This window comes from Sceloporus occidentalis, unplaced genomic scaffold (genome assembly GCF_023333645.1).
Source record: "Sceloporus occidentalis isolate IW3139 unplaced genomic scaffold, rSceOcc1.0.p SCAF_6, whole genome shotgun sequence".
Classification (NCBI taxonomy): domain Eukaryota; kingdom Metazoa; phylum Chordata; class Lepidosauria; order Squamata; family Phrynosomatidae; genus Sceloporus; species Sceloporus occidentalis.
In genome coordinates this window covers 131,557,954-131,574,615 of record NW_028316986.1, presented here as the reverse complement: position 1 = coordinate 131,574,615, position 16,662 = coordinate 131,557,954, and the positions used below count along the sequence as shown (strand labels likewise).

General features: G+C 39.4%; 1 protein-coding gene across 1 annotated transcript in view; it reads right to left on the bottom strand.

The window, feature by feature from the left end:
* Positions 1-16,662, bottom strand: part of EYS (EGF-like photoreceptor maintenance factor) — a 670,725-nt gene that overhangs the window by 249,237 nt on the left and 404,826 nt on the right. Inside the window, exon 17 of the mRNA XM_089530993.1 lies at positions 11,705-11,817. Coding sequence (XP_089387119.1) covers positions 11,705-11,817 — 113 coding nt within the window. The remainder of the gene's footprint in view (positions 1-11,704; positions 11,818-16,662) is intronic.

Genomic DNA, 16,662 nt, shown 5'->3' with positions numbered 1-16,662 from the left:
GGTGTTGGAGTTCCCCCCCCCCCACGCTTGTTGTACTGGGAGACTTTGACATCCATTCAGAGACTGCTCTGTCAGGAACAGCTCAGAACTTCATGTCTGCCATTACAACCATGGTGCAATCCCAAGTAATATCTGGCACAATCCATGTTGCAGGACACACTCTGGGCCTGATTTTCGGTTTGGGGCAGGATGATAGTGATCTGGGAGTGGAGGAACTTTCTGTAGCTCCATTGTCATGGACTGATCACTACCTAGTAGGGTTTGACTCACTGGGACTCAGATCCTCTGCAGGGGTGGGGGGCTGATTGAGATGGTCCGCCCCAGGAAGCATATGGATCTGGATGGATTCCTGGTGGCTCATGGGGAACTCCCTGCTGCCTTGGCAGGTGATCCTGTCAAAGTCCTGGCTGATCTCTATAATAGGAAAACTTCCAGAGCGGTGGAATCTGTCTGCTATATGTGGTATATGTAATAATGGAATGGAACTTGTAAGATGAAGAACTTCTCCATTAATACTTCTTATGGACTGGAAGAGTATCTTTCTAAAGATGGGAAGACAGGTCTGAATCTGTTATTCAATCTACTTTTGACCTCCTGAACCCCTGAGTCTCATATACAGTGGGCCCTTGGTATTGCTGGGCTTTGATTCCAGGACCCTGTTGTGGATATCAAAATCCATGAATGCTAAAATCTAGTATACAAAATGGCAGAGGAAAATGCTGTGCCTTATACAAAATAGCAAAATCAAGGTTTGCTTTTTGGATTTTTTTTTTGGGGGGGGGGATATTTTCAAGTTGTGGGTGGTGGAATCCATGGATGCAGAATCTGTGTATATGGAGGGCTGACTGTGAAAGAGGCAGACTGTAAATACATTCTTCTTTAGGTGTTAGCTTTGTGACGTGTACAACCCAAAGCCAGCTATTCACCACGTTGTTTGACCCACAGGTTGCCCATAGTTTGAACAAGGGTGTGCACTTAATCATACCATTGTATAACAAATTACCCTCCTCTCTTGATTGCCTGGGTCATGGGTCAGTAGTGCTCTGAACCATGTAACAGGCTCTTCCCATGTAAGCACAGGAGGGACAAATGCTGCTGTAATCCCCATAAGGTGGACTTAATGTTAAAAGAGCCCTTTAATGAGTAATCAGGTGATCTCTTTATATCCTCCACTGGATTCTTCAGAAGCTCAACATTGAATCCCAGTTCTTAAGGTGGACCATAAGCTTCCAGGACTGAGTTCAGTCAAGTCTGTGTCAGACAGAAGTTATGACTGCCTGCCAATTTTGTGTAAAAACAAACAAACAAACAAACAAGGAACTTAATAGCATAGCTAGATTTTGAATATTTTATGGAGAAGTCCTGTCCCATGCCTTATAACTTAATGTAGCTCACATTTTCACCCTCTACCAGCTCTTACTTGGGCAAAATGCAGTCTGACATCATTAAATTGGTGAAAGCTACACACACACACACACACACACACACACACATTTCAGAATGTGACATTTTAGCAGAATCCTGCGTAACTGGCTGCACTGTTAAAGCCTCTAGCACAAAGCATGTCTGGTTCATTTATTTTCACAGAAATTATAAATTCTTGTACAATCAACAGCATACCAACAGTGAGTCAAGAATAATTAAGGGCACTAAAATAGGAGTTATGCAACCTTCTCTCCTTTCTTTTCTGCCTATGCTGTTTATAGTGATTTAAAGTACAAAACCATGTAGCCGCTACAAAGAATAAAGCTACAATTCTGGAAAGCATGAAAGAGAGAGATGGGTTTCTATTTGTGGTGCACTGATCAAGGAAAGTTGTTCATAAACAAGCTGGAAATTGTATTTGTAAGCATACTTTCTCTTTCCCCCCTATTCTCTCTCTCTCTCCCTCTTTCTGCCTCTCTCTCTCACACACATATGTAAGAGGATTTGTTTAATATCCACAGCATTTCACCAAAGCACTTCATAAAAAGACAGCACCGAAGATTTAAATATTCTACAATGGTTCTGAATTTTTAAAATATAAGGTAGGATTATGCCTGCCACCTTTTTCTAATATTATCAATGAAATGCATCATTTCAGCAGGGATGCCAAAATAAAAAATAAAAAAAGGAGAAGGGAGGGAGGGAGGGAGGGAGGGAGAGAACACACACAAAGGCAGACAGAAATTTGCACAAGACAGAAGAGAAAAGAAGAAAATGAAACAAATGTAATAAAAAGATTGGGAAAATCAAAGAGGGCAAGACAAACACAGAGGATGAAACAGAAAAGCAATGCTCAGGCATCAGAAGGTGAGCAAAGGACTATCGGAGGCATAGAGGAGAACTTGCAATAGGTTCAAAGAAAGAGGCTTAAGGGCTATTGTTTAGATTTTATTCTTTCAGCACCCAACATTTCCTTCATATGTAAAAAGCATGTGATCTATGTTGCAGATCACCATACATTTTATTGATGAGGGGGAAACAGGAAGAAGATGTTTTAAGAAGAGCAGTGGGTTAGAAACAACGGAATAAGGCAATCCTGTCATAGGATTTTCTTGGCAGGATTTATTTAGAGGCAGTTTGTCATTGAGGCTGAGGCTGAGAGAGTGTGATTTGCCCAGGGTCACCCAATGGGTTTCCATGGCTGACTGGGAATCCTTCCAGAGTCCTAGTCCAACACTCATACCACTAAAGAACCTAGACTCATGAAAATTCCATATATCCCTCCCTAAACTGCAAATCCCAGCATCCCATGGTAAGTTGCCATGGCTTTTAAAGCAGAATCATAGCACTATAATTGCAGTATGAAAATACATCTTATTACAAATGTGATGTTTCACACACCACACTTAGACATACACTCTCTTTAACACAGTGAGTAAACTGTGAACCAGTTGCAAATTGAACCAGATTTTCCTTGTTATGGGAAAAGAAGGGTGTTAACCCTTCTGTCTAGGATTGCCTTGTGTTGGCGACCAGTTACTCTGTAATAATAGTGATACAACTAAAGAGGGTGTTTAATTGCTGTTAAGGAAATACATCAGTAGACTCAATAGGTAGCAAAGAAACCCAAGTCAAAGCAGGCAGTCCTGTCTCAATATAATGTAAAGATGAACATTTCATGCATGGGAATACATTCTGCAGCTTCATCAGCTGGCAAACAAGGGCCTCAGTGGAGAAGATATTCAATATATAGATATGCAGTATTTAGCAAGAGACATTATTTTGCAGACTGGCATAGTTTTATTTGTGTTTCCGTTTAAAGACCAAGAGACTCAGGTTAAATAAAATACAAAGACACTTAAAAATAGTTGGGGATATGGTATGAGGTAGAAGAAGAATTTTGTTGAACTACACATTTTTCCTTGCTTGAAGACACACTGCTTTGGGTTGTTGTAGTTGTTTGGGTGCAGAATATATGCACTTCATCCCTTGAAACAATAAACCAGGCTAACAAACCCATTCTAATATGTACAATTAATTCTGCAAAATGGCACTGTTCTCTCTCTTTTGCAGATTTATCAGAACTTCATAGTTTATTCTCAACTGCAACTGTGAATCTCACTTTTGCATATCTCATGGGAGCTCACACTCAGCGACAAACAATCTCAGTATCTTGATGCTGCTGCTGTCTTCTTTCCGTCTTCTCGCCTGACTCTGACTGTGATTCTCCCAACTGAAATTACCCCTATTCTCTGGTTCTGCATTTTATTCTTTCAGACAGAACCCCTTGCCAGAGGAGCAAGAAATCACATTTCCTAGCTCCTACTTTCCATCACACCACTAAGCTGAGCATTTCACACCAATCACCTCCCATGGAAAAGACCAAAAGCCACCAATCATGCCTGCACCATTTGGATTCCCTCTATCAGTACATAAACACCTGAAACCTGCCTTTATAACCTATTTTCCCAGCCAGTTAAACAGTTTAACTGTCGAGCAGTCTACCCAAGTAAAGGATGTATCCTTCCCCGGAGCCAAGCCTACAGTGACAGAAACACAACCACACACATAAACAACTTTGGGGTTGGCTATCCTTTTCATTCCACAGAGATATTCCACACACACAAATGGCCTTCCAAACAGCATTGTCTCTTCACACATTTCATCAATTTCAGGATTGCAGCCTATGCAAAAAGTCTTGCCAATGCATTTTCAAAACAAAAAGAAAAATGTCCTACGTTTCCTAAGCCAGCAATTATCCTGACAGCAACTAATTGTTTTCAAAAGGTAATGTATTTAGAATCCAGGAAGGGTGGAAGAAACATTCTGTGACCATTGATTCACACCTGAGTGAGTGAGCACACATAGGCCGAGAAATCTGCAGGCCAAGCAACAGTGTTTTTTTAATTGTTGGATTTTAAAAAGCATGATTACAATGATAGAGGGAAGGGGGTGAAAGGGATTTGGGAGAACACAGAATATGAATGTGGGTCATGGATTATATAAACAGAAATTAATATAAAATGACCACTTTTTCAAGACATATTGAATTCATAAGGGAGTACTTCAGGAAATATTAAGGGGAAGGATGCTGCTACTTTTCTGGGGTAAAAGATGAGTAAGTGAGGGTATGTTAGACATGTGCATGGATGATGTATGGAGTGAGAAAATGGAGAGGGAGAAAACTCCCATCTCTCTTACAATACTAGAAGCTAGGGATCATCCATTGAAGCTGAACAGTGGAATATTCTTGACAGATAAAATGTAGGACTTCTTCACCCAGCTAAATTGTGGAATATGCAAGAACAACATATATTGCAGGCTGCCAATTTAGATGGTGTCTGCTGGTCATGATGATGTCTTTCCCCTCCAGTACCTGAGGAAATGTGTCTCTATATATCAGTTACTGGAGAGCAAGTGTGTGTATAGTTATATTTGAGTCCTTGGGGGCTTCCCATGCATACAGTGGTTGGCCACTGAGAGATTAGAATGCTCCACAGGCCTTTGCTTTTTCCAGCATGGTTCTTCTTATAAAGCAAGTGCCTAATCATCCAGGGAGGAGTCTTCTGGAATGTCTGCAAAGGAGATGGACTACTCCTGAAGATGTTAATGCAATCCCAGACTGCCAGTTGCATAGCAAGAGAAGCAGAAGTTGCTTTTCAGGACTATGAGAGGCATTCACTAAAATGGCTACAAATATATTACCACTTTAGTTACCTAGGTATGCTGTGTTTCCCATAATCCTCACCTATCAGGCAGTGTCCCTGTTTCTCAGGAAGCAGCTGTATGATGTTTCCACCCACTCCTATAAGCAACCTCCAGTGCAAAAGTCAGAAGCGGAGTTGCTATTGCAATTCCCCCTCATACCAGAGATTGCCCATGGGAGGGGTGGTGGTGGTGGAAGCATCAGTCAGCTGCTTCCCATTTGACAGGGGAACAGACCACTGTCACCCATAGTGGCTGTAGCCCAATAAGTGTGGATTGGAGGACTTTTATGATCGCTACATATTGCCTAAACTAGTGAGTATCGAGGGATTGTGAATATGAACACGTCATGAATGTGTAGATTATGCTTTTCGAACTTTCCTAGTGAATTCTGTCCATCAACTTTTTTGGGCCAGGTCTTCCAGAGTCCTCCAGCCAGCCACTGGGTGGAGGACACTGGGCAGTCCAAAAAAAATTGACTCTTCCAAGCTATTATATGGTAATTATACTACCAAATTGTATTACCAGCTTGAGAAATAAATAAATAAAGCAGCTTGAGAAAATCAATCTATAATCTATATTTTTAAACATCTAATTCAGTTATCTAAATTGTTCTCGCCCATGATATAAAATGCGAAGTATATGCTGTCTTTGAAACAGTGAGAGTAAACAGTCTGCAAAAGGTTAATGAACTGCATATAGAAGTTTGTTTTTTAAGGCTCACTACATTTTGCACACGCATTAGCCTTTCTTGTGGTATTTTGAAATCCAAACAGATCTAGTTATAGAAATGGCAGAACATATTTGAGTAAATTCCAAACCACTTAAATATTCATAAGTTTAAAACTTACTCACAGACTTATACCCCAAAAGGAGATTTCATGAGAATGGGTTTCCTTTGACTCAAACAGGAACTGGGGAAATAATTAGCTGGAGTTCATCATGGCAGTGGAGAAGTTGAAGAAAACATTAAAGAAATTACAGAGAGGAGAAATAAGAGTGGTGAGATTTTGAATGAAGTTTTGTGGCACCAGTGTGGAGCATTTTTCAAAGAGCATCTCCTTAAAAAATAATAATAATTTTTTTTGCTGTTTCCACACACTAAATCATTTTTACAGGCTAGTACAAGTTTGGTTATACAGTACATCTTGAAATATCGCTGTAGAAAGCTTTTGTGGTATATAGACCATGGATTGCAAATAAAGAATTAGGAATAAAATGCAGTTCTGCAATCCATGTTACAAGCAACAGCAAAAAAAGGGTGCACAAGAGAATCTGAATGGAACAAAAGGAACATGAGTATCTTCACTATGGGCCACTGCATATGCTTCCTATGAGTTGGGTAAAGCTGAGAGTTTTACTAACTCCCTTTTTTTGGTATGCCTTGGCTATAATTTCTCTTATTTATAACAGAAGAGTAAGGATTTGCAGCTGTGGAAATACAACCATTTGTGAGAAGCAATAAATGTAAAATCTGTCTCCCCAAAACTGTTAAAAGTTTTCTGGAGCTGCAGCAACATCATGGACAGCTCACAAATCCAAAGTTGGATCCATACTAACTTAGTAGCACTTGGATAAGTTAGCAGCACTTAATAGAAGCTGAAAAATAGTGTGAAAAATTGGTTATTAACTAACTTAACATCAGTGTGAAAAGCTGGTTATTATTAACAGAAGTCTCACGGGACTATTTGGGGATTAAGTCTTACATCTATGTTTATGTTTCCACTACATATTTAACTGTCCTTGAGTTCAGGCAAACATCTGGACATTGCTATTAGCACGATGGCTATTATTCACATTTAAAGACAAACACATACACAGAGCAAGAACCTTATCCTCAGTTAAATATAATGTAGAAATCAAAGTCGTGTTGATGGAACTTAGGGCATCATTTGGTAATGCTTTTAAATATCCCCAGGCCATAACATTACTTAAAAAAAAGTATTTGCTGCAAGACTAAGGCTCTGAACCATACTGGGAAATAATGTGCATGTGCACACTTTTCCCACACTCTAGTACAGGAACACCTAATACATTGCCATGAAGACTTTACACATTACCCCAAGAACACCAAAGGAGGAAGCAGACCTCATACAGGCTTCCTCTTTTACTGTTTCTTAGCTGGCCTTACATATTACTGACTCCACTTATCAGTAGTGATAAGGTCAGTTCTCCTGGCCATTATTCCAGGCTAAAGAGTCTGTGCTATACATATCTAAAGGACTGTCCCCCCTTTGCATCTTCAAAAGGAAACTTTCTGATTCTTCTGACATTGCAAGTCTGAACAACAAAGTCTTTTGCTTTTGTATACCTTGACTTGAAAGTATATCCAGCAACTATACCCCCTCCCCCCCCCAAAAAAAAACCCTCATGTGACACTGGTATTTCAGTATAAATTGGATGATTCCCCTGAATGTTTTTTTTAATAGATTACAAAATATATTTTAAATGTTAGCTTAGGCATCTTAGGACTCTTTTTTTTTCCCCAGGCAGAAATATGGTACAGTCCTCCATGTGAAAGCAGCACCTTACATTGTACAATGGGGACTGCTGATTTGAAAGTATCTCCTTGCCTGCTCTCAACCTGCCTTTATGTGGGAAAAGTCTTCCCTAATGTGTAAGAATGTTCACACAAGTGATCGCATAATCATGTTCTGCTATAATGCATCCACAAATTATATGCCCGCCCTGGGCATATGAATCAGCTCTAAGGGCCGACACAAGCGAAATAAACCTAAATATTCATACTGACTCACACTGAGCTTTGGCTTCCATGACTCAATCAGAAGAAGTTGATATCAAAATTTCCATGATACACAATTCTTAGGGTTTCTAGACTTCCATATCTTTCACAGCAATAATACAAGAAAAAAATCCAACAGAGGGGATCTTTTGAAAATAAAGCATTGAAAAGTGTTTCACTGGTAGAATTACTGAATGAAATTAAGTACTGTATATACTTGTGTATAAGTTGAAAAACTTAGGTAAAAAAATTGACCCCAAAACCCTGGGTCTACTTATACACGGTCAATACAGTAAGACGAAGGGCGTGCCTTCATCCCCCAAGCCTCTTCCCAGCCTAGCTGCCTCTGGAGGAGGCAACCCAGTTGGGAAGAGACAGGGAAGGTGATCAATCGCTACCACAGACTCTTCCCAGCTATACTGCCTCTCGAAGGAACTGTCCAGCTGGGAAGATGCAGGGAAGGTGATCGATCGCCTTCGCAGCCTCTTCCCAGCTGGGCTGCCTCCTTATATCTGACCCTCGACTTATCAACAGGTCATATAAAAATCAACAATTTGGGGCCCAAAGGACTCCAGGAGTACGAGTCTTTAATGGCCCTGCTCAGAACTTGTGTTCCATTTCTTGTTTTACAATTTCTAGCTTCATACTTCTCAAATCTCGTGTTCCTATCCCATGAGTTGTGTTGCTCTGGATTTTCCCTTCCCCCCTCAGCATATCAGCAGCTGAATGTCCTTTCAGTTTGAGCCCAGTTGCTTCTTTAGACATAGTGCTTTTTTTATACTGGTGTTTTCCTCTTCCCCAGTAGCTGAGTGTCTTTTAACTTGAGGGAGTCATCTTTCAGTCCTGTATTTTAGACTGTCTCATCACAGGGTAGATTAGAACACTACACTCTTATAGTACTGTTACAGTCGGCCCTTCTTATACACAGATTTTTAATACATGTCTTCAAGCATACACGGTTTGAAAATGTTGCCAAAAAGTATACATTTCAAATATCAAACCTTGATTTTCCATTTTTTATAAAGGATACTATTTTGCTATGTCATTATATTTAATGGGACTTCAGCATACACCGATTTGTTGCATTCCGGACTTATTGCTTTATCACACTAGTGGGCAATTGGGAGTTAAATGAGAGTTAAACTGGAGAAAACCAGAAAGCATTGTGTGATAAACTTCAGGCATTTCCTGGTTTTCTCTAGTTTAACTCTCGTTTAAATCCTGTTTGACCACTAGTGTGATAGAGCAGTAGTTCATTGAGGGCTAAGAGCTCTCTGGCTGAATATTCTAAATGCCCCTTCCTCAACTGAAAATCCCAGACTGCAACAGGAGGCAGCCAGAGCCATTAAAGTGGAGTAGCAACGCTTTAAGAGTATAGGGTGATAATTTGTAAAGTTTTTCTAGTAAAAAGCATTTAGATGTGGTTTATCAATACAGAGTACTAACTGAAATGCAACTGCTATTTTGTCTGAGAGATCATTCATCAGTGTCACTTCCCACAGCTATCTAGTAGTTTCCCTTCTGGATCTTTCTGTCACCTGTACCTGATTATCTGGAATTAGTTACTGTATATACTTGACTACATGTCATAAAATTTATGCCTAAAAAACTTACTCTTAAAATCCTGGATTGACTTATATACAGGTCAAAACAATAATGCAGCCAAGAAAGATCCTAAAAGCAGAGCCTCCCTGAAATTCCCCACTCTCCCCTCTCCCTGCTTTGGCAGTGATTTCTGAAAGAGTTGCCAGGCAGGAGTGTGTGTGTGTGTGTGTGTGTGTGGCAACATCTTATTTTTCTTGTGTTCTTCCTTATTCCTATGAATAGTCCTTGCCCAACAAGCAGCACATTCCCCCCCACCCCCGTTACTTCCTTCTCAGTCTGATGTTAAAACCTTCACTTCCCCTGAGTTTTACCCTTGATCTATCCACGAGTTATATGAAAATCCATGATTTTGACCCTAGAACCTTCCCTCGACCTATACACAAGGTCAACTTGTACATGAGTATACACAGTAAATTAGTTGGAACTATCAGTTCTTTTCTGCTGCTTTGACTGTTACTCCCTGAAGAAGATAGATGCATCTAAGTCCGGTGTCTCTACTTGGAGCATTCTGTCTTGGGTGACCCTACTGGAAGCCTAGACTCTTGATCAACTCTAGTTTTCTGACAGTATTACTTTCAGCCTTTCTGACACACTTAAATCCTCTCACTATATTAAGGTGTACATTGGAGAGAGGTCCTGACTTAGTTTTAAAAAACCCTGAAAGAGCACCAGAGTCTTGTAAACTGGTCATTCCTATTTCATTAAATTTGAAAATACAGTTTTAATTTGTTGTTTATCTACCTACTGCAGGCTAAATGTCATACATGACTGAAAAAGCCAACAATTACATTCGACATCCATTCCTTCTAAACCAAGAATTAACACTATAATAGAGGAGGCTTGCTTGCATGGGTTTAAACCTGCAGGAAGGCAGTTAACATTGAATCAGGCAGACCCAATTTCACTGGTGATAAAGTTGAAACCATAAAAAAAGAGAGAGGTTATTAGAACTGAAGAATATAAAAGCTCTTGCCTGCTGAATGCATAACAACATTCTATGTATGTGTGTTTTTCTAAAATAAATTGCTGACACTTTGGAAACAGTTTTAGAATTTTCATTAAACCATTCAAGGTCTGCACAGCAAATAGCCTGAAAGAATTTGTGGCATAAAGTAGATTCCAAACAAAAGAACCCTCAAACATGGAGGAAGCGCACGTGTGTGAATGCCTGGTGTGCTTCCTCAATCGTCATGGAATCGCTGCTTCCTCTAGCATCCCTGAATCATTTCAGGGGAGCGGATTTCCTCTGAACGCAAAGTTTCCATTCAGAGGAAATCTGTCCCCTGCAATGATTCAGGGATGCTAGAGGGAGTGATGAGGGATGCTAGAGGGAGTGACGATACCATGGCGATTGAGGAAGCACGCCAGGCATTCACACATGTGCACTTCATCCACATTTGAGGGACGTTTGAGGGACGAGTTACCAGTGATTATGCCCAGGTATGGAAATTTTCATAGTTAAATCTAGTTGATTAAATGGCTGTACTCTGGTCAAGACTAAGGAGATTATCATGTTGCCTTTTCCCCAATCTGGGCACAGGCTGAGACCGGGCTGGGAACATTGCACAGTTCCATGCCCAGATCATTACCATCCCGTCCCCGATCATAACATCTCCCATTACAGAAAAGAAGTGTTTTTAGCTAAGAATGGGAGAAGGATGGGACTGTAACGACCTGGGCAGGGAGCTGTGCAAGAAGACATGGTCTCAGCCCAGTCTCAACCTGTGCCCAGAATGGAAAAAGGCAGCTATCTTAACAACTGGACTGAGGTGAATTTCTTCCTATAAAGTTATTACAAGATATAGTCAATGGATATGAGATTTGACTGGAAGGTGGCTCAACAAAGTGATCCATCCTTTTCCTTTCCTCCATCTGCAGACCTCTCTATTCTTCAAGAAACCATCTCCAGATAGTATATGGTGGCTCCTTCTGGACTGTAGGGGGGGAGAGATGGATTGCACCAGTTGGTTGAACCTAACTTATCTCCACTGTCACTGGGCAGAAGCCAGGCAAATACAAGTGATCATGCTTAATTGCAGACATATAAAGAGATATTTGGTTTTAAAAAGTGAGAAAATAGAGTGTGGAGGGAAACAAAATAAGATATTTAAAAACATCTTCCTCCATAAATTCTACACCTATTTAAACAAAAAAATTGTTTCAGGAGCCAAGAAAATCTCAAAGGACCAGTTTCTTTTCATTGAAAAAGATTGAAAAAGACACTACCTGCAGCTGTCAACATTGTTTCTGTCCACAGCATTAGGAAAGGTGAAAGGTCCCAGGTTATTGATTTCTTTAACTTCTATACAGCCAGTAAAATTGTAGACATTTCCAGTCACCTAAAGGGCAGGGAGGAAGAAACAAAAGAGTTAGACATCTGTCATATCTGAGATATGAAGTCAAACTAATCCTGAAATCACAGTTCCTTGCCATGGGGAATTCACCCTGGTTCATGTTACTCTCTGAAATCAATTGGACTAGAGTTCCACTGTTCTTTAAAGCCCTGTTAACAGTCTTATTCATGATGGCAAATTAGTAATGGATGTGTTTTTCCTGTACAAACACCACCATTGTTTTGACAGGGGTCCTAAATCCAGCATGATGCTGGTACATGTCACAAAACTGTCTTTCCTTCTCCTTCCTCCTAGTCTTAGAAGTCACCTCAAACCTCTTTCTTGATCATTATTGGTCCACTGGAGCTGTTCTCTGGAGAAGCCAACAGCTGCAGAAGGAAAGAGACTCTATCCCCTACCCTCACTAGATTCAGCTAGTCTATCAAAGGCCATCCAGCATTAGATACAATCCTATATTTCAGTACACATGCTGGATCAGTTTATGACACAAACATACTGGGGTATAATTCACCCAGAGGTAAGCGTTATTAAATTCTGAGACTGTACACTTAATGGATTGACAGACTACTATCAACACATATTTCCAGCAAATACTAAGAGCCACATTATTTATTCTTGTCTTCTCTTACACTTATTTAACACTTCTGTTTTATGCAAATATTATGCATATGCTGAACTCATCTAATGAAATCAACGGGAATTCATTTTCGATTGGAACATGCCACAACCAAATTAAAACAAGCTGTATATATTCAAAGCTGGCCACTTATCAGAAATTGCCCACTCAAAAGAGAAATGTCAGATTAATTTATGGCAAAAATAGCATTTTTATACCATCTTAATTTTAAAAGCATTTTCCTGTCTTAGTTCAGTAATCCCAATAACCAGCCTTAAGGAAAGATCATTATGTACATTACAGAGAAATGAGATGGGAATGGAAATTTGTCCAAAACATGACAGGTTATTCTGGAATATTTCTCTGCCTCAGAATAAGCTGAATGGGGGCAATTCTGGGAAACAGATAGTTATAAGATAATTCCAAGGTGTATGTAGGTGCCATATCCTAAAACAAAATCTTCCATATATTAAACTGTGAGTAAATGTTGGGTTCAGGAGTCATCTGATATTCTTCTTTGTATAACCTATGTGATTCAGCCATGTGTTAGCCCTGTCACGGGCTCAGGTAAGTCTTAATTTGTTAATATGTTAATATATGAAGGAAAAAGTAGCACAATTAGTGCAACTCCAGAACAGTATAAATATTATTTCTGTTACTGATCAAAAATAAGCATTTAATTTTAGTAAGATAAACATACTGTTAACTATTTCCTTTCTAAGAGATGTAGCATAAAACAAATTGTTGCTGTGCCTTAGTCATTTACAACTTATTATGACCCTTATGGAAACCTATCATAGTTTTTTTGAGGGGAGGGGACAGGATTTGCTCAGAGGGGATCTCATGAGGCTGAGACATGCTCAAGATCACACAGTGGACTTCAATAGCTGACTGGAGAGTCAAAGCCTGATCTCCAGAGTGCTAGTGCAATGCTCAAACCACTACACACCATTTAGTCTCCATTAAACAAATACTTCTTCCCAACCTATTCTTTTTTTTTTAACAAGAGTAAGAGTAAATTCAATCTACATCATTCTACAAATAGGACCCATCTGTTGTTAAATTATCCCATTAGTGTCTTTCTTTTATTATAAATGACATCAGTTTGGACACGGTCACAAACCCACATTTGGTTATCTCCCAAGTATTGTATTTTAGCTATTTCCCTGTACTTGATATATACAATTGTAGCAGTACAACTATATAGCTAACATCCCTCTGGAGTTTGCAGATGGGCAGGAATAATGAAAAGCAAAACAAACCAAGCAGTATAGCTAGGTGTCTAGTGTACACGGCAATCTTTGCTGGCCAGCCAGTGGAGTAGGGAATGTGTTGGATGGTCTCAGTGGTGCTTTCATGTCTGTGGAGTGGTGAATCCATTCTGGGCATTAGTCTGAATTTTAAAGGGAGTTACATGTGGTGCTGAACCCTAGCAGTGAAATCATTTAGCACTTTGCATAGTTACTTTGAAGTTCACATTAACACTCGCAGCAGGCTCAGCACTGCTGACTTGAAACTTTCAGCCATCGTGGGATGGGCCAGCTTCCAAACACTGAGAACATGACAGTGAAAGTAGTCACTGTGACAGCAATGTGATCAATTTATACATTAATTTAATTTTGTTCTATGTCTTTGCCTTTCCTGTTGTACAGAAATAACTAACTACACTTTTTTGTACCAAAGCTTGCCCAAATCATAGGATCTATTGTTCTGCTATAATGCATACAGATTACTACAGTGATGTCTGAATTTCATTAATGCATAATGTGTCCAGAATTTTCTTAATAATATGAAAGTTACAACACAGTCAATTTCTGTGTGGGAATTTTCTTCTATTATAGCATCCCCTTCTTAGTGTGATCAATGTTTCCAAAAGAGGGGGCTCTATAATGGTGATGCTCTTATGAGGCTGTTGTATCACAAATAAACACCAGAAGCATCACCTCAGAGGGACACCCTTCTTTGTGATCATCCCCAGCTGTTTTCTTGGTGGAGAGCTTTGGACAAACAATACTATGCATGTAATATACCACTATGTGTGTAACTCCATGATTCAGGTCAAAAGTATTATTGTTAAATTTTAACAGAGAAACAAGCTCTACCTTATGTTCTAACATGATCAGAAGTGTACCATTGACATGGATCTTGTAAGAAATTATTCATTGATTCCTGAGGTAAATAATGGATTTATAGGCCCCAGGATGACTACTGGAAAACAAAGTTCTTTCAGAACTTCTGCCATGAGTGTCTATTTTGCTTTATGAGTCTTTCAACCCTCCTTGTTTCAACATCAGACGTGTGCAAGTATTTTAAATCAAATTCTTATTATTGCAGGCATAAGAAGCAAAACAATAGCTGCTGATAAAACCGTCAAAGGTCAAAAGCATCATCATTACAGCACTTATATCAGCCGCTGTCTTCATTGAAGTTCTTTCAGCATTTCTAATGTCACGTTAGTATGGGCAAAATCATCACCATAGCAACCTGAAATCTATATTTCAGACTGAAGAGTAAATTAGCAATTCAGTTTGGGAATATATATATAAAAAGGGGAGGGGGCAGAGAGAAAGGTTATCTGCATTTGGTTAAAAATTGTTTTCTTAGTGAATACTTTTTAGATACTAAAGCATGACTGACAGGAGGCAGTAAACCACAGACTGAATCCTTGGCTGCATCCTTTGAATTTTGTGGTCAACGTATGTCAGACATAGTGCCTTCCTCTCAGATCAAAATAAAATAATTATGAGTCTTGCCTTCTTGCCCTGAGCACCACTATCTCACAAGTATTCCTGTCAAGAAACGCCCACCTTTGTGGAGAGAGCTGGGCTAAATGAACTGTGGAATAAAGACATGTTTCAGAAAGATGCTTACAAATAAGAGCAGCTAATAGTGGTGGTGGGGGTGTGTGTGGAGAGAAAATGGATGCTTTTGACCTTTAAAAAATTGCCACAGAAGTGCCAAAGTCCTGTTAATATCTGTCAGGAGAAGTTAGCATGCTAAAAGTTTCCATCATTCATTTTCACATTTAAATTCTTTTAGGTTTGTTTAAATTTACAGTGGGCCCTTGGGGTTTGGTTCCAGGAACCCCTGTGGTTACCAAAATGCATGGATGCTCAAATCCCATTTAATATATTGACTCAGTCAAATGGTGTTCCTTATATAAAATGTCAAAATCAAGGTTTATTTTTTAGAATTTATGTATTTTAAATATATTTTCTAACTCTGGATTCTTGAATTCATTGATAAAAAAAATTGTGAAGGACTGACTATATATGTAAACACATGAAAGTGCTTATTTCATGAACAGATTTCAACATTAGACTTAATAATGTATCCATCAAGAAAGCTTCTTTTTCTTCTGGTCCAAAACCAAAACAAAACCACCAGCCAAAGTAGTCCCATTTCATTAAATAGCACCGATACAATATAATGACTCCCTAGATCTCTTTAGGAAAAATCTGAAGACCTTTCTTTTCCGTCAAGCCTTCTCCCATTTGCCTTGATGTTATCCTTTCTCTCCCTTGTGCAGATTGTTTGATCCAGCTAATTCGTTGTATGGTTTTAATTGGTTTTTAGATTGTGAATGATTGTATGAAATGTCTTAGGATACTTTGTATTGTTTTTAAATTGGTATGGTGGGTTTTTGTATTATTGGGTTATGGGTTGATGTATTGTAGTGTCTTTTGATGATGATTTTTGTAAACCACTGTGATCTGCAAGGAATAGCGGTATAGAAATAAAATTTCATTCATTCATTCATAATCCTAAAATCGCAGCAAGGGAAATGGAGGGGCTGTTGGATCCTGTAGAATTTCCTTCCATAGGCAAAGAGTGAGATCCATCTTTGGCCATTGTGATGATGGCAAGAAAATCTCTACTGACATCAGTGTTCCAGTTGTTGTGTGCCTTCATTTGTTGCTGTTGTTAACTGTGGATCCCAATGCAAGGAGACCCTGTGGATGAGACATCTTCAAGACTCCCTATCCTCCACTGCTCTGCTTAGGTCCTGTAAATTCATACCGGTGACCTCCTTAGTAGAGTCAATCCAACAAGCATGTGGTCTTCTTTTTCTGCATCCCTCTACCTTTTGTAGCATGATTGTCTTTTCCAATGTGCCTTCTCACCTTGTGGCAAAAATACGACAATCTCAACTTTATCATCTTGGTTTCCAGGGAGATTTCAGGCTTGATCTGTTCAAGGACACACTTGTCTTT